The 26,961-nt window shown below is 43.0% G+C and overlaps 3 protein-coding genes across 13 annotated transcripts in view; 1 reads left to right on the forward strand and 2 right to left on the reverse strand.

The window, feature by feature from the left end:
- Window positions 1-8,318, reverse strand: part of LOC311015866 (CD109 antigen-like) — a 29,381-nt gene extending 21,063 nt beyond the window's left edge. The window contains exons 1-4 of the mRNA XM_084013305.1: window positions 7,972-8,318; window positions 7,416-7,536; window positions 4,691-5,293; window positions 4,528-4,580 (exon numbers count right to left, since the gene is read on the reverse strand). Of these exons, the coding sequence (XP_083869431.1) occupies window positions 4,528-4,580; window positions 4,691-5,293; window positions 7,416-7,455 (696 nt within the window). The 5' untranslated portion in view covers window positions 7,456-7,536; window positions 7,972-8,318. The remainder of the gene's footprint in view (window positions 1-4,527; window positions 4,581-4,690; window positions 5,294-7,415; window positions 7,537-7,971) is intronic.
- A 2,919-nt stretch (window positions 8,319-11,237) lies between these two features.
- On the reverse strand, window positions 11,238-24,993 carry erich1 (glutamate rich 1). Of its 5 annotated transcripts, none has more exons than XR_014597371.1 (8): window positions 24,681-24,993; window positions 23,828-23,968; window positions 23,484-23,630; window positions 19,128-19,508; window positions 18,815-18,883; window positions 17,168-17,272; window positions 13,362-13,686; window positions 11,238-12,031 (listed from the first exon to the last, which is right to left on the reverse strand). XR_014597371.1 is itself a non-coding variant. In XM_084012948.1 (6 exons), exons 1-5 carry the CDS (start codon window positions 24,697-24,699, stop codon window positions 18,837-18,839), a joined length of 765 nt encoding a protein of 254 aa, XP_083869074.1. In that variant the 5' UTR covers window positions 24,700-24,993; the 3' UTR covers window positions 16,975-17,274; window positions 18,819-18,836. The 5 variants fall into 5 exon arrangements, 2 of the variants coding, with proteins under 2 accessions (XP_083869074.1, XP_083869073.1); XR_014597372.1 differs by having other exon boundaries at window positions 17,168-17,274; window positions 18,819-18,913; XR_014597373.1 differs by having other exon boundaries at window positions 18,815-18,913.
- A 502-nt stretch (window positions 24,994-25,495) lies between these two features.
- Window positions 25,496-26,961, forward strand: part of dlgap2a (discs, large homolog-associated protein 2a) — a 191,742-nt gene continuing 190,276 nt past the window's right edge. For 6 of the 7 annotated variants that reach the window (XM_084014340.1, XM_084014343.1, XM_084014341.1 and 3 more), the window contains exon 1: window positions 25,496-25,661. In XM_084014340.1, the coding sequence (XP_083870466.1) occupies window positions 25,644-25,661 (18 nt within the window). In that variant the 5' untranslated portion in view covers window positions 25,496-25,643. The remainder of the gene's footprint in view (window positions 25,662-26,961) is intronic. The other variant, XM_084014344.1, reaches the window with a different exon arrangement.

Genomic DNA, 26,961 nt, shown 5'->3' on the forward strand with positions numbered 1-26,961 from the left:
ATCATACAAAAAGGAATTGGTTTGAAAGATTTGAAGGAAAGATTATCATTATATTTAAATCCAATATAGAGACGCACCAAGAATCGTTTAATAATCAAAACATTTCTTTATCGCTGCATAATATTCCTATTCAGTGTGAAAGTACTTGAGACAAAAACAACAGTTTGAAAACATATATATACATATTTTTAAAAGAGAAAACGCCCCTGGAAAGTAAAGCCCTTTAATCTGACACAGACTCAGTTTCATCTTTGAGGAGGACGAGTTATGCGGTTCCAGTTTTCTTTCTTGAAAACTAATATTGCTTCTGACGTGCACAAACACTGCCCCAGACGTTAAAAAACGCACTCGAAACCAATGAAGACAGATGGCAAACAACACCAGGACATTAACAAAATGACATCATAAAATGAGGGAGGGAATGAGGAGGGAAAAGGAGAGAGGAAGGACAATAAAAGTGATAGAAATCATGCATGGATTTGCTGTTGACTGTGGAGCGATGTAAGAGAGATGTGAGGAAGTGCTGAGGAGCGGAGGGGTTGGGACGGTTGCTAATTAGATGAAGAATGGATTGAAATGTAGAGGCGGCGGAAATATCTGAGCCAAGTCACTCCCTCATCTGACCAGTGACTCAAGACCACAGCTGGACTCAATTACACTGGATGCACACACAGATATCATATTCCCCTCTTCTCTCCCACACATACACCTCCCTTATTCGCTTACCACCAAAACCACATTGTTAAGTTTTCTTGCACACATCTACACGTTCGGATGTGAGCTGGAGCACACTCTCCCCGGCAACATGTGCCAAATGAATAGCAGCGTAGCGGTCTGTGTTTGAAGGTCTATATTAAGTAATACTACAACAGACGCTTAGTCTTGAAGGATCTTGTCTTCACAGAGCTTTTGTTATCTGGACGTGGCTCCAACTGGAGCGTTTCTGTTTAAGGAAACAGGCAGTAAGGGCGCCTCAAGTTCACACTGAGATAAGGGTGTGGATTGTCAGTCTTGAGACAAGAACACACACTCGTGCTCCCTAGAGAGCTGACCTAGTGCCCCACTGCAAGACCAGATGTGGTATCACACACACACACACTCTTGATGCACATCTGAGTTCCTGACAGTTCTTGGAAAAGGTCCAGCACACTTGGAGATTGAGTCAGTGTGTGTGGGTGTGTGTGTGTTCCAACCATCTGTCCCTACTTCACCTCCACACCCAGTCTTTCTGATACATACTTTGGGGGAAAATCCCAGCTCTGTAATGGCTGTTCTCTCCAGCTTTCCACAGCGTGTGGAGCCTTTCCTTAAAAGTGGTTGGATACACCGTTACACTTATTAATTTTACCTATTCATTTCAGTCACACGCTAAATGGGCAAATTGCCCCCATGGCTGACACACGTAAAAAGTCTGATAGCAGCAACAAGTTGCGTATCTAAATGTTAACGGATAGCAAAGAAAAGGGTCCCAAGTCACTGCTATTCGTCGGCACGGCAAATTCGACACAGCATGCACACAAGCGCCCTCCTCCATTCCTCCCAAACACACTAAATCTTATTTCTACATGTGAACAGTCTCCATGGCCTCCAGATACAAGGCATTCTTGAGTCTGGTTTGCTGGAGCAGCCAAGCGAGGAGAAAAGAGCAGAAGGAACCTGGAGAGATCATTCCTGGAAATCTCCGGCAGCATTCACCTGGAACTGATTCCAGAGCAGGGCTTTGAGATCGACTAAATCTCCAGGGGGTAGGGAAAACACATATCTGACCAGGCACCCACACACTCTACCCAGAAATGAATGAGTTTTTTTCATTTTTGTTGGTTAAGACAATTGAAGACTGGTGGTGCACATAAGCACAGACAGATGGTTCATTGCATAATATCCTTAGAAGTTCCCTGCACATTGGGTAGTCATGTGTATTCAGAATTCAGTTTGACCGCAGTACATCGGAAATACATTATGACTGTGGACAGACAGAGGAAGATTTGGCAACGCAGGGATGAAGACAGATGAAGAGGCGTAGATGACAGGCTTAGCTGACTGAATGGGACTGGGAGAATAATGGCTACTTAAATTACACGAAAAAAAAAGGTCAAAAAACAAGGACATCGGAGCTAAAGCAAAAAGCTTAAGCAACTTGGGGGTCAGATGAAAAGATGGAAGGAAGTGAAAGAAGCGGCTAAGAGGCGAGGAAGCAAGATAAAGGAGGGGTGGGGAAAAGATGGAGAGAGGAAGGAAGGGATGCGATAGAGAGGAGCATTGCAGTAAAAGTTGGAGGGTAATTGTTTTGAGCTCTTGTGCACAGGGAGGAGCGGTAAGCTCTCGGACGGGGACAGAATGAAGGAATAAAGAAAACGTCAAGAGAGGCACAGCAGGGGAAGGAGGGATGTTTCCATATAAAGCTAAAAATCCAATTGCACAAGCCAAGAATTTCAATGCATCTGTACATGTTTGAGAGCCTTCTGTCTCACGTGGAACAAACTCACAAAAACAACCCCCCCCCCACCACCACCACCACCAACACAGCACAAAACACGTTTTGTCTCCTGAACAGCCGAATGTGAACCCCCTCCTCTGCACTGCACTCCCCTTCTCCAGCTCGCCACAAAAAGGCTCCCAGGACAGAAGAGCATACAGAGAGGGTTCATAAAGTCCAGGCTTTGCAGGCTTATATTGCCCTACCGTGGGCCCATGTAAACACAGGGTTGGATTGGCCTGAATTTCTAATGCACGGCTACCTCTCAGCGGTATACCACAGTCTCTCTGAGGTTTTGCCGGTCCCTCACCGGGATGAGGGAAAGTGGAGGCGAGAGACAGGAGGGAGCAGGGATTGAATATCAAATAGGAGGAAGAGGTGACAAGGAAGTGTGGAGTAGAAGAGTACATGGCTGTCATGCGTGTCAGATTAGCACTTGATTGCAATAAAATCAAATAATTCAAAATAGAAGAATAGTAGACATGAGGGAGAGTCACAGGGGAAGAGAAAAGAGATGGGCTTGTTGGAGGCATACTGTAAGGTCATATTCCAGCTGTTGTAATCGGTGGCAGATCTAGAGGAAGCTGGGAGCCTCTGGCTGCAATCCTCATAAGGGAGGGTCAGGAATTGGAACGAACGAGCTACAGGAAATTACCGCAGCATATCACCATCCTCATAAGATCATGGAACGCCCGAGCAATAGCACTGAAGAATTCTCGCAGTATTTACAATCTTATTATGCTTGGTTAATCTTTAACTTTGGGTTTAGAACCTAATAGCGGGTCAATCCAAAATAACTGGTGGGTCCCTTCTGGACAAGCATATTTCACTGGGCTTGATAAAAAAAATGCATGCTTTACTTCTTATAACAAAAGAAGATATTGTAATGCGTAGTCAGCAGGTAAATTGCTAACATTCAATATTTGTGTTCTCCTTTGCCACACCTATATGCAATTATCTCTGATCAACTCCACAAGTATGAGCTACCAACAACTTTGACAGCAGATGATCTCAAAGATTTTCCTCCTTTGGGCCTCTCGGGAGAAGCAGAGCACAGGAAGACCTCCATTAGCAAAGCTTCCAGTGGGGCCCAGTCCTCGGTCTGTTGTAATGGGGGATGGCCAGGGTGTGTTATGGTGTTATCTCCTGGATCAAAGGTCACAAGCACCGCTCTGACTTGTGTATAGCTGTGTGTGCAACTTCCTGTTTATATAGCTATAATCATCCACTCTAGCCTTTCAAGTGTGTTTGCAAAAATAAGATCATGTCTAAAAAGATAGGAAAAAGTTAGGCAAAGCAAGACACACATTGAAATGAAAATTAAAAAATACAACCATTAGAAGGCTGAAGTATTGTATCTGTCAGTATGGTCCCTCATTGACTATTCACAAGGCCCTGCTCCTCTTAGTCAGATTACTTTCTGTCAAGTTACCATTCACAAAAAAACATTGTCATGTTTTAAACAATAGGTTCTTCAGACAGAGGTAGACAAAAGCTCATTTTTAGCCAGCAGCCATTGATTTTGCTGCCTGAAGTGTCAATTGTTACTAGCAAATTAAGCTAACATTCAGCCCATGAGTTTGTTGACTGTTTCTCCGGCTAACTTTAAATTTTCCCAGCTGACTTGCTAAAATGAGAAACCTCCAAAAAGGAAAATAAGCACTTGATGGCTACATACATATAGTAGTAGGAGTAGTGGTAGTAAGCTAGTTAGCTTGACATGCTAATCTTAACATCTTAGATTAGAGCAGATATACTGTTCAGTCCATGACATACACTTCGACTCTGGTACTATTTGGAATGGTTACAAATGAAGACAACACACTCCAGCTGCTGTTTATATATGAACAATAACAACATATATAGCACAGCTATATAGAGACATCCAAACAAACATAGCTGGCCTACTTACAATTGCTAAGCTAAGATTGGATACGGCTTTAGCAATTGCTCAATTACTATAAAGTATCAAACTGATCACTCAGCCAGAAATGAGAGAAGAAGAAACGAGCCAGTATTCAAAAACAAACTGCCTTTCGAGCACATCTCACCTGTGAAGTACTCTTCAAACTCTTCACTTCTGAGAGAAGATGCTTCAGTATCTCTGAGGGAAGGATACCAAAATATCAGAACATGCATATTAAATACAAAGAAAATGGATTTTAGTGCTCAAACTAAAATTCTGTCGACAGCAGATAAAGCATTATATCTTACCTGCTGTGTTAACGGGCTTATCCTGACTGGCAGTGATACCGAGTGTTGTCCTACACTCCTCCAGCAGCTTCTCCAGCTCCTCACCCTGGCTGCCCCCAGCTTCTTGAGTGGCCAGTAAAGACTGACTCAGACCACTGTCCCTTTCCCTCCAGGTCAGTCCAGAAGAGCTGCCCACCACAGGTGAGGCACTACACAGAGAAGAGGGGCACTTTATAGGGCTGATGGCCACAGTCTTTCCCTCGTGGACTGGAGGATGAGGTGTGGAGGTAGAAGGACTCCCATTCCTCCCCAAAGCAGCTTGCCCTTTACTCACAATACTTCCTGGCTTGTTGTGCAGCGGGCTGGCTCCAGGGCCAATGGTGAAGCTGTTTGAACTGACTTGTAGATGAGGCCTCCAATCAGGAGAGCCAATAGAAGCTGTAGGGGTGGTGCTGGACTGTGTTTTCTTCCCGCTGGATGGGACTGGTGGTGGAGATGAAACTGGGGCTGAAGGAGAAGGTTGAGGCGAGGTAGGGTGAAAGAGTTGGGGGTCACCGGGCACGAAAACAGGCTCATCACTCAGCGGAGAAGCAGGAGGAGTGTGGAAAATATCTCCATGGGCCCCTAGAGAAAAGAAACAACTGAATTCAGATGGCATAAGAAAGGCAAATACATGTTTAAAAGACATATTTTAAGATTGTGTGTCACGGCTACACATTTGACATCATCACGCTGATGCCTCGATCAACCCATATTTTGTATTTTCAATTTCGTAGTATACGATATGCTTTTCAGTTTTATAGCCTATTTGGAAGTGTCTTTTGGGAATATCTTTGTTCAGTGTAATACATAAGTGTTTGAAATGTTCCTTGTTTTCATAATGGAAAAAAAGCACAGAAAGGATGCCTGTGGCCAAAATACTACCTCAGTCCCCGTTGTGTCTTTGACACTTGCACCTTCTGTTCAAAAGAAATTAAAATAAATGTATTCTTATGTTTTTTTCCCAACTTTACCAAACATGGGTACCCTAACATATATTATCTGCTTTGAATAATGATTGGTGTCCAGTATCATGTTTCCAGGAGAAACCTCAAGTATGACTAATATTTCTCTCGAACAGAAAAACCCAGGATGTGCAAATATCTCTCACTTGAGAAGTTTGTCTACTAAAAACAAGTCTTTTGCTTCAAGGGTCTGATCCCCAGTCTAAGTGTATGTGGGTGGGAGGCTTTAAGTTTCCACAGCACAGTGTATACACTGCATAACGGACTCTGATTGGCTTTCAGACTGTGATGTCACGTATCATGCCGTGAGCACAGAGAACTCTGCACAGTGAGTTGTGAATTAACAAAAACACTTTGGGTGGGCTTTACAGTGATTAACAACTGAGACACACAACAAATCACAAAGAGCCGACTGAGGAAATGAATCATGGACAGAATGATGGGGATGAAAACAGTTTAGCAGTCACTAGTCTGGCATGTTGACACTGAAAACACTTTTCAGTGAGGTGACCAGACCAGCAAACATCCAAGATGAATGCTTTAATACAAACATTCCTCCTGGGCCGCTCATCCACAATGTTGTGCCACATTCATTCTCCAAAATCAGGAACACACACACACACACACACACACACACACACACACACACACACACACACACACACACACACACACACACACACACACACACACACACACACACACACACACACACGAGAAATGTTTCCCATAGATGGACCAAATTGCAGCAGTCAGGCGCAAATACATTTCCAAACTTGACACAATAGCAATAAAACAAGTTTTTTTTTTTTTTACTTGTTTGACTCAGGGCTCCTTGCCCATAACAGCATGCCACGAATAATGACGTTAGAAACTATGGGAACCACTCAGCACCATGTCTCCTTTTCTTTCCTCCTTTCCCTTGTTTGGACAAAAGCCTCGCTGCTTGTAAAATGAAGGTGTTTTTTGTAATCCTAAATGATGTAAGAGCGGCATTCGATCTTTTGCAAAGTTATGCACCACCTGCTGTACGGGCAAATCACTGGAAAAGAATGACAGGATTGTTTAATAACTTTCTCATGCCACCTCTGCTTTTTACTTCTTCATTCCAAACCTTAATGTGCTTGTTCAACCATGCGCACGGGTGGCAGATTGACTGAATGAGTGTGTGTGTGTGTGCGTGTGTGTCAGATAGCATTAGGCTTCCTATGATTAATCCGCTGCCCTTGTGCTGAGCCGGGGAATTCTGCCGATTCATCACAGCTGGCCCGGCGGGGCCAGAACGAATCACATAGGGACGCCAGGAGAATGACCACTCACTATGCAACACACAGGAGGACTGCCAAGATTCCTGCTGCCTCTCAGCACGCACACGCACACGCACACACACACACACACACGCGCACACAAACACACAGCCCTTCCGCTTGCTTCTCCTATTGTTGCCTTCAATTTCCTGATTAGCCCTCTTTCATAGTCTCCTCACTCTTTCTGCATTTCTCTTCTTCCTCCCCTGTACCATCCTTCTACTACATGTATTACAGCATTGCTGGCTTCTTAAAATATGAAGTCCACACACACACACACACGCACACAAACAGACACACACACACACGCATGCACGCACAGTGTTTGTGTGTAACTGAAGATTCAAGGGAAGTGATTTGACCAGAGACCGTTTCCTAGTGTTTAGGAATTGAAGGCGTTTGTGTGTGTGTGCGTGTGCGTGTGTGTTGACCTACCTGTGGGTCCATGGCTGTCCTTGCTGGAAAAGTTACCCATACTGCAGTAATGGGGTTTGGGCCACTAATGGGGCCCTGCAGGTGCTTGTTGCTCTTTCGCTCAGTTCAGACCAAAGTGGCACTGTGGAGGTGACCCACACACACACACACACACACACAGAGAGAGAGAGAAAGATGATGGATGAAGTCATGCACTGTTATCCAGCTGAAAAACTCATTCAGTGCCCGCAGTTAACTAACCTTCATTCCCTTCCAAAGTGAGTTACAGGGAATACAGGGAAGCCCATGTGACAAACAAAGCTGTTGAACATGAAGAAACGTGAGAAACGCGCCAGAAACAACACGACGTCTCCAAACTCGCCAACACAGACTCGATAAAAACGTAATGTAAATGTGTTCTAACGTTACGCCTTCGACTTGAACCCGCTGTCAACGTCCTTACACTTTAAGTTCGCATCCGAGTTTGAAAACGTGTTGAGAAAAGTACCTAAAACGTATCGCCCTTCACGTTCAAACCGATAGCGTTGATATAAAGCAATACAAAGTGAGTACAAACCGTTGAAGGCGGACAAACGACTCCCGGGTCCTTCGGTTCGGAGTTCGGTCAACTCTTCCTCTCCACGCTTTCTGCTTCTTTCGGCGCTGCTCAGCGGAGCGCACTGCCCAGTGTGTCGTCGCGGAGGAGAGGGAACAGATAGCGGACACGGGAGCGCCACCGCACTTCCTCGGAACGGAGTTTAATCCCCGCAACATGTTGCTGCTGGAAACATATTCACGAGAAGATACAACGCAATTTGAATCCGGACATGGACCAAAGAGCGGAAAAAAACAAAAAACTCATCGATGATGAATGGCGCCGACAACCGCTGAATGTGTCCGCTAGAGGGCAGTGTTAGGCCGCGTTAGGAAGAAGAACCTGTTGCCCCTGGGACGTTTGGTGGCCCTTCCTCACTCAACGGCTTGACTTCATATGAAGCCCAGTCACAAGCTGGTGCCCCACTGACCTACTGTACCACACAGCTGATGATTTGATATACAGCTTCAAATGTAGGCTAATCAAACTTCCCCACTGAGTGTTTGGCCTCTTCACTGATTTGATGAACTTTAAGATACTGATAGTTTCAGTGCATCATCTGCATACTTAGTGTTTAAACTAAGGCTCATAAATTGAATCACTTTTCTGATGACTCTTTATTAGTGCATTTATGCAGCTATTTGACCTGCATAACACAGGATTAAACTATACTCAAAAGTTAATAGGACTGCCGTGTCTGCTACATTAGGCTACACATTTAAGTGGAAGTCGTGACCTGCAATTTAAATGACCAATTATAGCGTAGAAATAGTACGTTCACCCAACTCTATTCTCCATTCCCATTAATGCAAATGCAAAACATGTTTTTTCTCTTATGGATGGAGTATCACATCGAATAAATTAAGGTGTTTAGTACCCAAACACGTACAATTGTTTATTTTCTTGTAATAAAAAAATGTTACGTATCATCTTATTGTGTACAAACTGTAAGTATGCGGTTTACTAAGGTGTAGCCTTTACTCCATCACAGGTCACATTTAGAAATCTGGTTGAAGCCTGAAGCATCAATATCAGTATCTGAAACTGCTCTAATGAGAATTTCAATGTCAAGACATGTTCAGCTCTTCCCAATTTATTAACTTTACCTTCATTATTTATTAACTAAGTTTTGATGTAGCTCACAGGTTATTAGGATTTTGCTGTCACTCCATGTCGAATTGAGAAATGCTTTACCCTGATAACAAGGATGAGCCATCATGTGAAACCTGTGCTTGGGTATCTGAAGTCAAAAATCTGCATGACTGACTGATTATAATTTCTAAAATAAATGTCTAATCTATTTAAGCCTATTTACAGCAAAACAGCATGTTGTGCATTTTGACTAAAAACATATATTTGTTGGTACAGAAAGCATAACTTCACGCATCACACTGAAGAAAAACAATCTGACCCACATTAACAGTTTGCCAAAAGCTTTTATTTCATACATCGCTTCCAACATCTTTTGATTTAATATGAATTATATTTCTAACAGAACAAATTTCTCTTTCAATCAATGAGTACAGCAAGTCGATTTGTAGACCTTTACAGGCTGAAAATGAATGAGCACTGATGTGTGACACCCACCCAAGCTAACATATGAATCCTGCACTTTCAAACATTCCCTGTGTTTCATTCCAACAGCAAGTGTGTTTTCAGATAACCCTTTTTGTCAGTGCACCGTCTTGGCAGTTCTCCCTCGTAAACTGTACAATGCTGTGTGAAGAAAGGAAGTTTGCTGCAGTGAGGAGGCAAGCTCTCCCTCGCCCTCTGATTGAGATCAATAGGTTTCCACAGTGCTCTGTGCTCACTGTGCACCACTGCAGTATAGAGAGAATCCATCAAAAGCAGCCAAGTGTATTACACAACCGTCAGCCCCCACCCACATTGATTTCACACACGTGCGATGCCTGAAAATGACTACACAACGCACTTGGCGCCAGCGTGAAAGACGCTCTCAGACTTTCTAGAACAGATGACAGGGCATTTTGCGTCATACATGTATCTGAATATGTAGGTTTTAAAAGTCCCACTTTACCCTGTATTTTTACTTCAGTCATATACAGTGACACAGAGTATCCTGTTGTTTTGAGACCATCACAACCCCATTAGTTTGGTGTCTGATGCCAGTTGGAGCCATTAGCTCCCTCTGCTGAGTGGATTACCACCATTTTGATGGTGACCTACTGCACTAGCGTTCCAGAAACTCACACATGTAGCTGCTGGTCCAATTTGGTAGACAGACATGGATGGCTCTTAGACAGTGAACAAATGGATTACAAGGTCTGGCTGACCTCTAAGTGATGAAACTTTCTCACCATCCTCCTTTTTCACAACTTTACAGATTACTAAGATGCTTCCTCCTCGTCCTGTCCCCTACTTGTGGAGAAATACAACTCCCCCTTTTATGGCTTGGTGCCGTCACATCCCCTCCTCTACATTCAGTAGATTGAGGCGGTAAGGTTAAAGACAGTATGACCCTGTGCTATCCATTAGGCACGGCACACATTCTCAACCACACTCAGTGTCTCACCAAATCTCCAGTCCCTTTCCGCTGCTACATTTTCAGTGTAAACACAAAAGGAAACACCAATCCCATCATGAATAAATCCATGTATGGCAGCGGGACGAATGGCGGACACTGCAGGGGGAATGGTACAAAGTTGGGATGCACAGGGACTGTCTGCCTCTCACGGGTCCTTGTCTCTAATACCAGATTAGGTGGAGTCGTGTGTGTGCCAGGGATGACTTTCCACCTGGGTTAATCCCCACTGAGGACAAAGGTTTATCCCGGAGGAATCACCATTCTAGCTTGCCAGCATGCCACCCGCAGCGTGTCAGCCAGGTAAATAAGGATTCATAATCCAGCAAAGTGTATTTATGCGAGTGTTGTTTACATGACTCTGAAATGCACTTTACTTGACTATTAAAAGCAGTGGTTTTCAATTTACAAAGCTCCCCTGCCGCTCTCTGCTTCTCTCTCACCGCTTTGACCAAACCCCTGGAGAATCGAACTTTTCCGAACACAGGAAGCACCCGTCACCGATCCAGCCACAGAGCCAACCTGTGTCTCCCTCCGCCGTCTCTTGACTGACAGCCGGAGCCAAACCACGCCAGCAAATGCCAAGGCTCGTTGATGGATGGCACCTGCTCCTCCTCAAAGGAAATCAATCGAAGCCATGGGCAGGGATGGGGTGCTCAAGCACTTACGCACGGCTGTCTGCTCGGTGGGGTTGGGGAGAGGGTGGGGGGGGGGGGGGGGGGGGGGGGGGGGGGGATGACGACAGAGAGAGAGTTGCCAACCATCTGTGTACAGAGTGGCACTGCCAAGCATCAGTCATTTTCACGCCAGGCCTCAAAAAGACACACAATGTCTCCAAATTAGGCATGTTAGCTCCTTCACGCTGCATTCAGTCACAGTATTTGCTGTTACGTACTCATTCATATCACGTGCCCTCTCAGTGCATTAAAGACTCGAATATTACTAAGTGATACAATCCAAAAGCGTTCCCACTATTATTGATGCGTTACGCTAGTTTGCACAGAATTCGTTACTACTACAGTATGACATCCAACTTCCTGCGAACATAAAGGTTCAGTCAAATATCCACACTTGCGCATCTTCAGAGAGCACAAGGGCCACACTGGGGGCCAGCATAGCTCCAATCTTACTCGTGCATAAGTGCAGGTACTGGAGCTCAACCTATGATGTTGGCCAATCTATATCCAACCTAGCATCAAAAGCTTATCATTTCATGGGAACTTTCTGGCCCACAAAGGAGGGAGGTGGGATCTCCTCGCAGGCAGCGGCCCTGTGATTAACATCCAGGAAGGGGGTCCTGCGTGCTGCTTGGCCCACCATGCTGGCGTCAGTGTGTGTGCCAACCCACTGCAGCACGCGGGCGGAGGGCCGGTGGTAGAGGGCCAACTGCCTGGAGCTGTAGCCACACATCCCGATCCCCAGGGCCCCCAGCAGCATAGCCATGCCAGGCATGCTCTTCTCAGCTGGAGGCGTCACGGATACATTATGATAGGCCTGGGTCTGAAAGGAGGGAAGAGTGCAGGGTCAATCATGATCAGAGGAATGTTGTCCTCGGAAGTGTACGAGTATGAAAGAGCAGATCCGGCAGAAATAAAACAACCACCTGGCAAACGATGAACAAATTGTTTTCTGATTTGTTAATGTGCTAAGTATACGCATGAATGCATTTCTTTTTTTATCCAGTCTGAGAACATTCCCTGCAGTGTACCCCCGTTTCCAAATGTTTGCCTCTGTTTAACGACTGAGCTACAATATGTTCACCTCGGCCCCCGCCTTTATCGAGCCCTCCCACCACTCCCACAAAGATTAAAAACTCATCTTCTCTCCATTTACCAAATCGCGGTCTGTCTCTTTTGACAAACAAAAGGCGTGTCTATTTTGCGACATGGGCAATTTCCTCATCGGTCCCATGACAATTACAAAGAGCATATAGAAGCACATAATAGAAACCTCATCGTTTTCAATGGAGCTGTGTCACAGACAGTTAAGAAGCTATTCCTGTAGCTCTCTCACCCGGTTCCCATTTCCATTTACAATGCAATGGAGTGCCACAGCCTTGCATTTCTCTGTTTGTGATAAACACCACCAAAAAGGTGATTCTGTTTTATGAGCTAAAACAAAAGGCATACTTGAACAGAAGCCTGGAACGGACTCGTATTTGTGGGAGGTGTGTATATGATGATAGAGGACTGCATTTCATCATCATCCACTCGACTGAATAAATATGTGTATAATGGCTGCATAAGGCTGAGTGAAACTTGTGTGATATGCGCCGTCTCAGTCTATAAACTTCTGTGCGTACCTATAAAACCAGCACCTTGCAAACACTTCATTACATCAATGGCTGTTCTCATAACTGTCAATTTCATCTGCCATTGCCTTCTACTCCTTGAGCAGCAGTAGAGGCAGAGTGTGCCAAGAAGCGAGCAATGCAGACGTCAATACCGAGATATTGAGAGTTCTATATGTCTTTTTGTTTTGAATGTCTTCAATCAAAACAAGTTGCCTGATGCAAAAATTGCATACAGTGCAGTCCACTTCTGCTTCTGAGATCAGTGGCAAGTGACTTCCAATGACTCAGCACTTTATGCTCCTGCTATCCAGCAGCAAAGACAGCTTTAGTGTCACTACGCATCTAATAGTGAAAATCACAGTACATCAAAACATCCCGGGGGTGGTTAGAGTATCTACTCGAATCGAAATCTTGCTGACCCTTATAACAAACTAGCATTGAAATCCAAAGTAGTTTCACTTTATTTTATGCATAAAACAATTGAACCCTTCATATATATATATATATATATCCTGCCACACCGCTGCTCACACTCACCTGCAGAAGCCGGATGTAGCCTGGGGTCAGGCGTGGGAGTCTGAAAAACATTTTGGAGCGTTCCACGATGGTCTTCCCGTTAAATCAGGAATGAATGAAATGCCAGATTACACTTGGCTCTCTCTTTCCCAAGCTCCTCTTCCTGGACTCCCACGAGGGGAAACCCAGCGGCAGCGGGTCTGTCCGGGTGTGCTGTTTGTCGTGGACGCTTCAACCTGTGCTCAGCTTTCTGATGCAGGACAGCCGAGCCCTTATAATGTCTCCTTCTTGTCTTTACATAACAGGCTGCGGTCTGCATGTGGTGCGTCTAACGGGATTACAGGAGCTGGAACACAGAGACAAAGAAGTTAGACTACACAGAAAGGAGGCTGAATTGAGTGAAGGGCTGTGTTATACTTAAATATCCACTTTTAGTGGAATCATGTGCTATTGTTTTGCTAAATTCTGTTGTGGAAACTAATAAAGCAAACTGTTTTATGGATATTAATACATAAAATAATAATAATGTGATTATTTCAGCTATAGCAACCAGTCATAATGCAGTGTTTTCATCTATGTATGAGTCAGGTGGAGAATTTGTTATTTATTTACATTTTTTTCCTGTTTGTGTGAAATCAAACAAAGGAAGCTGTTGAATGGGGTGTTAATTCATTCAGGTAGCATAACTGATGTTTGATTTCAGCAGTTCCTTTAATATCTTTATACAGAAGGCCCAGCCGAGGTATTTTGAAGTGGTAGCCATGCATACCCATTTCAATCTGCCATGCGGCTTGATTTGAACGTTTTTTTCTTTTTTTTTCTGTTGGTGAGAACGGCTTCTCCTGCCAGGTCAGCAAATTTCTTTAAGCTTTAATATCCTTCCTAGCCTTGGGGTCCTCGACTCAGAGTAAGGTCTTATAATGAGGTAGCTGTGCTGATAACGTCTCTCTGCCGGACGAGAGGAATTCTCTCCAGTGAGAGCAGCCAGCAATGACCTTCTACTCATCTCTGGTAAAAGGACCAAACTCTGCCTCCAAGCTTATGCATCTATGAATACTCTCAAACTCTGGCATTAATGCTGCAAAGTCATGATGCCACTGAAACTTCTGATGCTAACTGGGTTTTATGCACAAAAAATAAACCATATACTTATTACCTACCATTTAAAGTACTCCAGGATAAAAACTAAAACCATTAATGACTTCAATGCTAGAAAATGTTAAACAAGGCAAGGTGATGCAAAAAAAGTCTACAGTTGTGCTCATAGGTTTACATACCCTGGCAGAATTTATGAAATATTGGCCATTTGTTGGAAAATATGGCTGGTCATGAATTTAAAATTTGTTTTATTTAGTGGTCATTTATTATCACATATTTGTGTGTGCCCTAATTCAATGATAACTGAAATCACCCAAATGGCCCTGATCAAAAGGTGACATACCCCTGAATGTTTGGCCTGATCGACACACAAGTTCGCACGCGCACACACACACACACACACACACACACACACACACACACACACACACACACACACACACACACACACACACACACACACACACACACACACACACACACACACACACACACACACACACACACGTTTAAATGTCTATTACGAGTCTTCATACCTGCACTGACTTTGCTGGATACTGAGCCATGGGAAAAGCAAAACCATCAAAAGGACCTGCGAGAAAAGGTATTTGAACTTTATAAATTAGAAGGATATAAAAAGATATCCAAAGATTTCTAAATGCCAATCAGCAGTGTTCAAACTCTGATAAAGAAGTGGAAATGAGTGGTTCTGATGATACAAAGCTGCGGTCAGTTTGATTTCAGCCACAATTACCAGGAATATTGGTTGGGATGCAAAGAAAAACCCACAAGCAACTTCAGCTGAAATATAGGCTTCTCTGCAAAAAGGTGGTACGGCTGTTTCAAGATGCACAATAAGGAGGTACTTGAACAAAAACGGGCAGCAAACATTTAAACGGGGTCCATGGCATTTTCGTTATTGATGTGTTTTTGATTCTGCGATGCCTTATAGTGTAATTTGAATCCCATTAAAAACAGAATACTTGAATGCTCATCACTCATGTATTCTTGAGAGAATGGTACACAGCTTACACGTTCTACCAGGGTATGGAAACTTAAGAGCACAACTGTATATGCTAGCTAAAAGCACAGGGATGCTTAGACTTAAAATGCATGCTTACAATGACGAGGTTAAGATGAGGACAATTAGCAGGTATAACACTGACCATGTTTACCATCTTGCTTTGCAGCGTTAGCGTGCCAAGCTTTGCTAATTAGCTCAGGGGAGCTGTAGGAGTGAACCAGAAAAGAAGAGTTGTGGACCAGACAGCTAAACAAGGAGCTGTAACTCACTATAACTGAGCAGAACGACACATTTATCAGTAAGAGCGGACAATCATTGTCATTTGAGACTTTATTATAAAAATATTGATTAGTTGCTTCAACCAGAGGTATTCATCCTGTGGGGGACTTTGCCGAATATAATGGCGATCCATCAAATAGTGAAGATGTTTCAGTCAGGACCAAAAGTGGTGGTATAAATAATACACGGACACATCTCTAGGGCAACGCCGCTTGCATGGCTAAAAAAGGTAAATTATAACCACTAATGATCACCTTTATATTTGCCAGGCAACGTGCTTTGCCGTTATTGTCTCGCCAGGCTAATGTCTGCAGAATGAGCCCCCAAGCTTCCATCAGACAGCACCTGGTGTGTCCATCCATGAATAGAGGCCACAGATGGCAGACCTCATGCTAATCGCTCACCGCTATAATTAAAACACACACACACACACACACACACACACACACACACACACACACACACACACACACACACACACACACACACACACACACACACACACACACACACACACACACACACACACACACACACACACACACACACACGTTACAGTGTACAGTATGGCCTGCTGGTGTCTGCTGGTGCATCCCAGTTGTGGAAAGACGTGGTACGTGGCAGACACTCACTCAGATCATCATCATCACAATGGCACTGTACAGCCGAGATCATTCTTTGCCCTTTTCCTGAACTCATCCTCTGGCATTTAGTCATTAGAATAGATTACTGAGCTGTAGACAGGTAGTGCGTAAGGTTAAGCTACCGACTCCCCAGGTGGTACTGGTTCCCAAGGTCCATCGACAACATACCAGGTTGCTATATTGAGTGTAGATGAGGGCAACAACAACGAGTGGGTGTGGTGTGAGGATCAAGTAATGGTACTAATGATCCTTATCATCAGTATTGCCTCTCAAAAATTCATCAACCCAGTACAGTGAGGTAAAACAGGAAATTTGAAAAAGGCATGTGGAATAGCAACTAGGTCTGAAATTGATTTTTGTGGGAGTGTACTGTAGATAAATGAGGAGCTATTAGGTTAACAGGCTGGGTTTAAATGTCATAACAATGGCAAAAAAAAGCATTGGTGAACCTGACATTTGCTTCTCTGGCAATTAAAAGTTTAGGTGAGGAGGACGGATGTTATGTTTAAACCAGTCAAATGGAAGTAACAGCTTGGTCGATAATGACAACGTCAAACTTAGTCATGGTGGGTAGAAGGACTTTCCAGGCTCAGGGTTAATTGGCTTTGTTTTATTCTTGTGCAATATACGGAATGAAATTGGATTAGACAAAGAAAAAATAATAATACAAACATTTTATGCATCATCATCCAACAATGTGAAATGCAGTATATGAGTAGAACATTTCAAGAACTTTCTAAAGTAATGATGCACAGTAGAGTCTCTGTTTCAATGTGACTCACTGTCTCGTGGGTGCATTGTAGAAAGCCCCGTCTTCTTGTCTCCTTGCATGGGAAAAAAATATCTGTGATCCAGTAGTGGCACAGTGAAATGACTGCAGTGGTTTCCTCTAAAATACAAAGAGACGGGAGAAACATGTCAGTTAGAGCTGACAACACGATACCTGAGGAACAGTCAGTGTTTTCATCAAAGAGACTTAGACATTTGCATTTTCACCATAATAAATCAAAATCCCCAGGAAGTGTTCAAATATACTTCCTACCTCTCTGCATGTTGACATTCAACCTAATACACTTGTCTCCCACATGAAGACGCAACTTTCTTTTACTTATTCTCAAAAATAAGAAATTCAATTTAATGAATCTATTCAGAACATAAAACTGTCCGTATAAAGGGGAGCAGTCGAGCCAAAGTCATCCATGAGATGACCTCAAGGGTGCATTAAAATATCCATTCACCCATTATCTCTAACTGCTTATCCTACTCAGGGTTTTGGGGGGACTGGAGCCAATCCTAGCTGACATTGGCTTGGACAGGTCGCCAGTCTATCACAGGGCTGACACACAGACACAGACAACCATTCACACCTACGGGCAATTTAGAGTCGCGCATTCAAATATGCTGGAGGAAAATCTGCAGCCAATTGATTGCCACTACAAGGGCAGAAAGAGCCAGCAGAGCTTTAGTGATCTCACTTTTAGAACTTTAAAAGACACACCTCTCCACCAGCACGTAGGTTAGTTCCTGCTTGGCCAGGGGATCGTTACTCAAACATATCAAATAATTACACAAAGCGAAGCCCAACGTCGTTCATTTGCACAGCACTCCACAATGCAACGATGCAAAGTCGGGGGAAAAAGGATTCCCTTTTTAAATGTCAAGTCAAATCTGTACATACAAGAAAGAACCATTCACAATGAATTCTGCTCCGATACAATCTAGCTAGGGGAGTAGCAAAAAAACAACAAAAAAACAGCAGCACTTAAAAACAGTGTATTGAAGCATGACTCATAAAATATGAGGCAGGTGGAGAGAGGGGGGTTAGAAACGCTTTCAGGCAGCTGTGGAGCAGCTGCACAGAGAGCATAGGCACCGCTATGTTGTGGGTTCTGCTCACCAGATAGCAAACTGGTTTTTACACGGTGTTGTCTTGGCGACGGGGACAGGCAAAGACGAGTGGCACTTTGTGGCCACCGATGCGGCGGTGGCCTGAATCTCCCGGCTAGTCTCTCTTGCCCCACCTCTCTTTCTCACACATAAACACTTGTGTGCCTGACTGCAGCAAAGTCCCTGCTGATCCTATTATGCAGCCGGCCGTGTAAATGCACAAACAACATGCACAGGTGACAACGTGTCTAGGGACTCACGAGTGAAGGCAAGAACGGCTAGTTGAAACATGTTATTTAACATAGTGGAGGTCACCTGTGTATGAGGTGCAACATGGACAAGACTGATGAAGGCAAGTAAGGGCAGGTATACTCATACAATCACTAATAATGTAGGGGCACATAGAATAGAAGGCAAGCATGGACAGGGAGAGGCAAGTATTAACCTGCAGGGGCAGGTCAATGAGCTGCCGGGGCAGATCCCAGCATTAACAGGATCCTAACTTAAACTTAAAATGTTGATGTTTTTAATTGATGCATCACTGACCTACAGACATGTGATGTGTTAAAGAGCTCCTACAGTGCCTTTTCCAGTTCCTCCGTCTGTTGCTGCTGAACAAAGGTCTTGAGGCTGTAGAGTTGCTTCAGGACAGAGGTGGGAGGGGTTATTTTTCAATTATTCACAATAAATGAGCACAAGCCGTAGCAATGTAGCAATTTATCATAGAGAACGTATGAAATTAAAATTTCATTGTTGAGGGAAACATGTTTCTTTACTGTGCATATGATAATAAACACTTTGAATCTTGAAAATAGCTGATCCAAAAAGGAAAGCACTGCTCTACTCAATACTTACAATCCGACATATAGATTTCCATTGCTGCCCCGACTTCGTCTGACACCTTAGCTGCTCTCCTCTTGTTATCCTCCTCCTCCTCATCTTTTCGGTACGTGAACTCCAGGGCAGTGGCCCGGGGCATCAGACCCATGTCGAGCAGCTTATGTTTGTGTCGTTTCTTCTTCAGTTTCCTCTTTTTGTTCCTGCTAATGCGCTCTCCTCCCTCATCCACAGGTGTCTGAATCTGACCTGCGCTGGACTCACACACTGGAGCTGCTCCATCTTTCCCAGAGTCTTGGTGGGGGATTAGTTTCCTTTTCCTTCTCTTCCTTTTTCTTTTCCATTCTTCTTCCTCTTTCTCTCCGTCTAGTTCTTCATTGCTATCATGGACGCGCTCCTCTGCGGGCAAGAAGATCAGAAACTTTAAAAATATTATTTAAATGAGTTCATGCATTGCTGTCTCCATATGCACCCCTACTTTTGAGCTTAATCATTGTGTTCACATTGTTAAAATAATTGATTCTGTTTGATTGGAGGTGGGTGGGCAGATTCACCTGTAATTCAGATGAGGCCTAAGAAATGCCTCTCATCCAACGTCCAATAATAGGCAGTGAGGGCTAAGACAAAGCACGTTTTCTTCCAACCAATCACGGCACCAGCTGATTCCACTAATTACATACTCCATCTTTTTTACGCTGATTGCGTTCTAATCAGCAAAATCAGCTGGTGTGGCGACTGATTAAAACTGAAACCTGCTGAGTCTTGGCGTCATACAGACATACAAACTTTGAGAATCGGTACTGTATGTGTGGTGTTACGTGGTGCCTCCTGATAGAATAGTTGTCAATATCCTCTAATGAATCTTTTCATTTTTTCTGCAATGTGTGAAATATGAAAAAAAAAATGGGAGCAAAGCTCAGGTAACACATGAGCTTTTCATACACAAAGGTGAAACATTCCTCCTATCTTATGGCAATCCTCATTAGACCTCCTACAGTTCTATTTTAGCTTTGCAGTTTGAGTTATTTTGCTGTAGTTTTCCCGTTTCTAGATAAACCTTTCTTCTGTTATGTCTTACTTAAACCTTACATTTAATGACTTGAACTGTGGGTCCACACAGAAACTGTGCTGAGCAGTGTCCTCTCCACCTCACCACACCTCCCCTCTGCTTAACAACTCAAAAGGCATTAAGAGGTCAAAAAAGCTGCCCCCATCAAATTCTCAGTGACCTGTTCAAATAGTGAGCAGTGAACTGGCTTGCAGCCAGAGCATCATACATCTGAGATATTGAAGTGCCTCAGCGACCAATATTGAAAAACAATTCGACAGAGAAGTGCTTGATCCAGTCTATCATGGTTTATCTTGACATGAAAAAATAAAAGTCAGGTACAAGACTTAATATATGAGCATCAATAAAGCAAAGGTGAATTGTCCTTGCTGTCAATCATTTTATAATAATAATGTTACTTCATGATGGGCTATCTGGACAGCACTGTACTATTTGCCGCATACATGTGACTGCACGTGTGAGTCACATCTTTCCCAGAGGAGGGTTAGGGTTAAGGTCCCTTTGTGGTAGATGAACCAAATAATGTGTTGCTCAGCATCGAAGAAAAAAAAAATGCCTGCTAGACTAATTGCACTTCTTTAATTGCCACATCTGTCACACAGTAGGTATCGAATACTGTAGAAAAACACCATTAATAGGGAGTACATATCATGTCTTGTCCTGATGACTGAGACTGTAGTGCCAAAATGGTGTTTCCCTGGTAGCCAAAGGATAGCTCGAGTAACACAGAATCAGCTCATAAAAGAATCCATCAGAGCCCATACTTGAACAAGCTGAACCCTGCAACACATCATTATGGAAGATTTAGGTGACTTACATTTCCCTATCTGTTGCAGTTGAGACTGCACTGGAACAGTGTAAACAGCGTGGCGACATATCTCGTAATTCAAGACTACCATATAGGCTGTCTTATGCACTCTTAATACATTAGTCATTATTATATCACAGCAACGAAGTCCAACCCAAGCTAAGCTTAGACAGGACTCTGGATTGCAATTTCCATCAAGGCTCACTGCCTACTTAATCAAATATATGATCAATTGAGATGCAGATAGGCGGACCAGTGACTGAACACATTTTACCTCATCATTTATGCTCGTGGTCACAATTATATGCTGCACTGTCTCAGCCAACAAATCGCTTGTGTTTCACAGAGGCAAAACAGAAGGTTTTCAGTTGGATGGAGGTCTGCATTAAAGGACCATACCGGTCTAATTTTGACTTCTCGCCATTAGCCGAGATTTCTCCCCTTCAACACATTTAGTGTGCATCAGTGAGCGCCATTCACTGCCATTCATATAAAAAAAAAAGTGTGTAAAAACACTCTGAGACTGTTTAGTCGCTAAGTTTAGGTAATGTGCATATTGATATCAAATCACGTCTGCATCCGAAGCTAGAAGCACGTTCTGGGTGCACTTGTTATTAACACCCAGGTGCTTCCTGCTGTAAAGTGGCCCAGGTGGAGCTAGCTGGTAATATCAAATTCAAAGGAATCTCATTTTGGCATACGCAGACCTCAATAATAAGCACACTCAGGGCACAAGCGACACATGCTCTTGGCTGCATCCCATTGGCCAAAAATCTGGCAGGCTCTAATTGGACTTTCTTTCTGCCGAATGTTATCAGGCCTGAAAAAATAGTTTCTAACAAGTGCTGAATTTCAAACTTGATTTTGAGCAAGAAGGGAGTTCTTAGCGAGTTTTAGCTAACCTGGATGAACATTTTCAGGTACATACTGTAACGTTTATTGAATATGGACAAAACATAAACAAACACACTATCTCAAAATATCTCAAAACTAAAGCAATTTTGGTAAAAGAAAATGGTAGTTTTATGTAAACTAGGCGGTTGTCAATGGACAATGACATTGAGAAACACTGGTATGGTCCTTTAAGGAAAAACATGAGTTCAGAGACACGTGTAATAAGCCAGGACCCTTATTACGGTCTGATCATTCCATGGAGCAGTCTTTAAAAGAGCAGTGTGTAGTATTAGGTGGCATCTAGTGGTGAGGTTGCAGATTAAATCCAACAAACCGCTAACCCTTCCATTTCCAGTCATGTTGTGAGAACTATGGTAGCCTTCAGCTAATGTAAAAAAAAAAAAAGGCTAGAGCCAGTGTTTTGTTTATCTGTTCTGGGCTACTGTAGGAACATGGTGGACACCATGGCCAAATCCCAATGCCCCCCCTAAGGTCTAAGCCCTGAACCCTCAGGGACTTAACTGATGTCACCTGGTAGATGGTTGAGTGTAAAATGCTGTGAGGGTTTGAAATGGTAAATACAAGTGGGACAGCACTCAGCATGTCACTTTACTTTGATTACCCGAAATATATTATCAAAAAAGTGTTGGTTTTTATTTCTTTCTTTTTTTTACAGCCTGATCTGAACGTCTTCCAGGCTCTTATCATCCCAGACCAGATGTCATTGTCAAATAATTTATTTACTTGTTTTAGTTAAAACAGCTTCAATAAGCTAAATTAAAATAACTGGTTGATGATTAAACCAGGTGTGTAGTCTATGATGACATTCCTATGATTTCAAGTGTTTTATGTTCCATATTAAAACTTAAATTTTAAAGTTTCTGCATAAATGTAATATTCCACACATGCGCCGTCCTCTTTGTTTACCTTTTTTTTTTTAATTCCTCAGAGTTTCCCCTGGTAACCCAGTGTTTCACGTTTCAACGCTATGAACTGTGGGTAATTCCCTCAGGCAAAGACAGCATCGATGCTGACTTCCGGAAAGTGGGCATAAAGGGCTCAAAGAGTCCGTGAGCGAGCCCTCACGCACTTCACGATGTGACTGTGGGACAGACCTAAGCCCTCAGGCACTTAACAAGAACACGCATCAAAGTCCATGAGTCCGTGAGGGGGGACATTGGGATTTGGCCCATGAGCAGGACCTGTGACCTAAATAGATATAAAAGGCTCATTCTAAGCTAACAAAAGCACAACTATACTTGGTTTCAGGTCATTAAACATTAATGAAAACATAGTTTGAAATATTATATTCAATTTCTGCCAACAAACCCCCTATATCCAAATACAGTGTGAATGAGTTGTACAGGTTTACTCTGACAAACGACACACTCAATAGACGAATCTAAGTGAAAATTGCCTCAAACACCGTCTGTGCTGCATTCAAATTCTCCTCAGTTCAGAAACACAATTGATTATCATTATTTGTTTCCTTGAGTGACTTAAATACATGAGAAGCCAACCTGTAGAAGTCCCATGCAGTGAATCTCTCACAGCTTTATGGAGCATTGCACAAGTCCATACATGTACAATTTGGTTGTTTTACCTATAGGGTCCTCTGCACTGTTTATGCTTTCTAACTGGGGGAGTGTGACAGATTTCTCTGAATCTGTCTTGTAGTCAGCAGGTGGTGGTTGGACCGTGTACATCCGCCTGCCTTGATTGGCTGCACTCTGTGTCGTTCCTGCACCTCCTGAGAGAGACATGGTATAAAAGGAGATATTAAATGGATGTATGTAAGAGCAGCAGGGTGCCAGTAATTCTTCATGCATGGTGTGTTGGTATGTTAACGTGGCTATTTTGAAAGAAGGGAAAAAAACTTTTTCAGTACAATATACTTAGTAATTGTGTGAGATGGAAGTTAAACTGATTAACTGAATGTGATCTCACCAATGGCAGCGTCCTGTTGAAAGGTGTTTCTTTTCACATGGGTTTTTCTGGAAAGGGCATCTACAATGCGTGGTGGGCTGGGTTCCCTCTCCACTTTGGGAGCTGCAGGGTAAAGCTTCTGGAGTACTTTTGATTGAAATACTAAGGGACATAACAAAAAAGACCCAAAAAATGGGATACCACCACCTGTTAATGTGATACATTGAACTCCACAAAAAATGTCTTGCCAAAATCTAATTTAGTGTGGGCTTCATACTTGTGATCAAATGTATTGTTTAAGTAGAACATAGGATTAAGTCAAAGGACTAACCAGCTTCCCAACACCAAATTGGTGCTGCTTGATGAGACGTGCATGTTGTCTGTGTATTAGCCTACTGCTGCTATAATGTTATTACTACTTGTACAACTTCTGTTACTACGTATAGTATTACTACGTACATCATTACTATATTATTAATACGTAATAATACACGTAGTAAGGCAATTACTTTAAAAGGCGTTTCTGAGAATCTGAATATTGATTAATTAATGAAATACATACAACAGCAAAAAAACACAGCATCAAGCTATCGATATATCTCCTGAAACCAAGTTTTACAGCATATGAATGGGAAAGATAAAGGCTCAGCGTAATCTGTTGTTACCACATTGCAATGACTTTGTATTAGACATCGGTGTCGGAGCGAAACGTGAAACCTTACGGTAGCTATAATCTGCCAGTGAAGCACACGTGCGTTTGTTTACAACATAGCAACCCACTGAACGCGAGACTAGCTACGCTAGCTAGCTTGTAGCATGTTTTGAGTTTTTGTATGAGATGAATCATGTTGTCGACAGCGCTTATGATGCTCACCTTCTTTCCGATGAGCCATATTGACATATATATGTATATATATCAGTGGAGGCGAATAGGACGGGAACTTCAATGTAACACGCGGCTATAGCTAGTATGCTAGCAAGCTAGCTGAGTTAGCAACCCAGCCTGCTAGCTTTTAAAATGAGCTCGATTCATAACAATGGCGTATGACATCACACGCCGGTGAAATAATTGCGCCGGCGAACGTGTTAAAATAGCTAAATGAATACTTTACAAGGCAAGTCGGCTTCCCTTATCAAAGTGCAATCATGCTCGGACTCCTCCAGGCTGCTTTCTACCCACAAGGCACCAGCTCAATACTGGTAAGACTGCATACTGTGGGAAGACCTCACTGTAGTCGCGCCGATTCACATTCAAACTAATGTCAATTTAATGTAACCACATGTTTCAGAAAAGACATGCACGCTGTATACCATACACTAATATACTGTTTTTATCAGTCGAATCCATTCTACAAATCGGCATATGAAGCAGCCTTGTTCAGTTAATGTACAGAACAGTACAGCATTCTAATGAACCGGTGGACCATGGTATTTGCTGATAGACAGTATACATTTTACGGGTGGCAAATTGCATCTGATATTAAATGTGACTCCGAGTCCTTCGAAAATGATCTTAAGTCACTTTCGCATTTTTGCCAAAATACTCACTCACATTTTATTGATGAGGACAGTTTATTGCCAACTTTCCTAATTAAATGTTTGAGTGTGCTGCACCAGACTAGAGCGCCCCATGTGTTTGAATCTTGTAATAACAGCGCGTTGGGGCGTGCGCACACCGAGCCAGCTGTAAAACGGGGTGGAAGCGAGATGGGAATACTAAACAGGCACCTCGTGGCTCAGCATCAGCACCGGGCTGAGTTAGGATTTGCGCACCCTCCAAACTTGGCTTGGGACCTCAGCATGTGAACGGGCTTTGCAGGAGGAGGATCCACCTAGGATGTCAGCTCTGAAGAAGGTAAACTCCCCCTCTCTCTTATTAATCTTTGAACACATGTTCAAGCATAGTATTGTATCATCTTACAGTAAATGAGAAGAGGTGTGCAGTAGTGAACAATTGGTGTGTTTAAGCAGTTTGTTTGCAGGATTTTCTTAATTGATTATGGTAATCAGTGTTAGGGACTATTGGCTTTTTCAAAATGATCAAATTGTAAAACCCTTCCATAATTATTTTAAGCATATTAAGTACAAACATGCTAATGTATTTAAAAATGGCCAATCATCACAGTAAATACAATTTGACATGATTTTGTCATCACTTTTGCATGCATATGAATTTTGTTCACCACTCCTCTTTGCTTCGTGGATGTCATCCCTGCACTAACATTTATCCATTTGGAGGAGGCTAGGATGAGGAGCATTTCATGCAGAAAAGAAGCCTGCTTAGTTCAAGGCTAACTTCTCAAATGGATGTTAAGTCTGGTTTGATCTCCCCCAGATCTCCCTTTTGTGCACTGTCATGTAGTACTGTATGTAGTCTCTGTGGGTGTATGAGCTTCACTGAGCCCAAACCCAACGCTGGCAATCCTGAATGAGACTGGAGCTCCATACAGCTTAACGACAAGAAGCCATGGGATGAGCTTTTGTAAGAATCAAGGACCTACAAGAAGCTGTGTAAACATGTTACATAATACATTGCAGTGATAAGGCATTGTACAGCATATGCACAATTCCCACAAGCCTTCAGAATGATCAAGTACTGAGACTTGTACTTTTTGAACAAGCGGTTATTGATGGTGTAGGAATTGAGTCTCTGCTGTGGTTGGGGGTGCTGCAAGAATTTAGGACTGGGCAATATATCGATATTATATTGATAATCATTGTATGTGACTAGATATCATCTTAGCTTTTGGATATCGTAATATGGCATAGGTGTTGTCCCTTCCTGGTTTTAGAGTACTTACAGTATTTACATTTACTAATCATTATCATCCAAATTACTGGTGATTATTTATCACACATATTATGTATGCAATATTTTGTGACAATATCATCTCAATATGGGCATGGTGGTGTAGTGGGGTTCCTGCGACTCTAAATTGCCTGTAGGTGTGAATGTGAGTGTGTGTGAAAATGAGTGTGATGGACTGGTGTCCTGTCCAGGGTGTACTCCGCCTTTGCCCAATGTCAGCTGGGATCGCCTCCAGAATACAGGATAATCGGTAGACGATGGATGGATCATCTCAATATTGATATCGTGGTATTTTGCATTTCTCCACATTCCTCGGTCCGAGGAAAAAGTTAACTGCCTGTTTGTG

Source organism: Eutrigla gurnardus (assembly GCF_963514095.1).
Source record: "Eutrigla gurnardus genome assembly, chromosome: 7".
Lineage (NCBI taxonomy): Eukaryota > Metazoa > Chordata > Actinopteri > Perciformes > Triglidae > Eutrigla > Eutrigla gurnardus.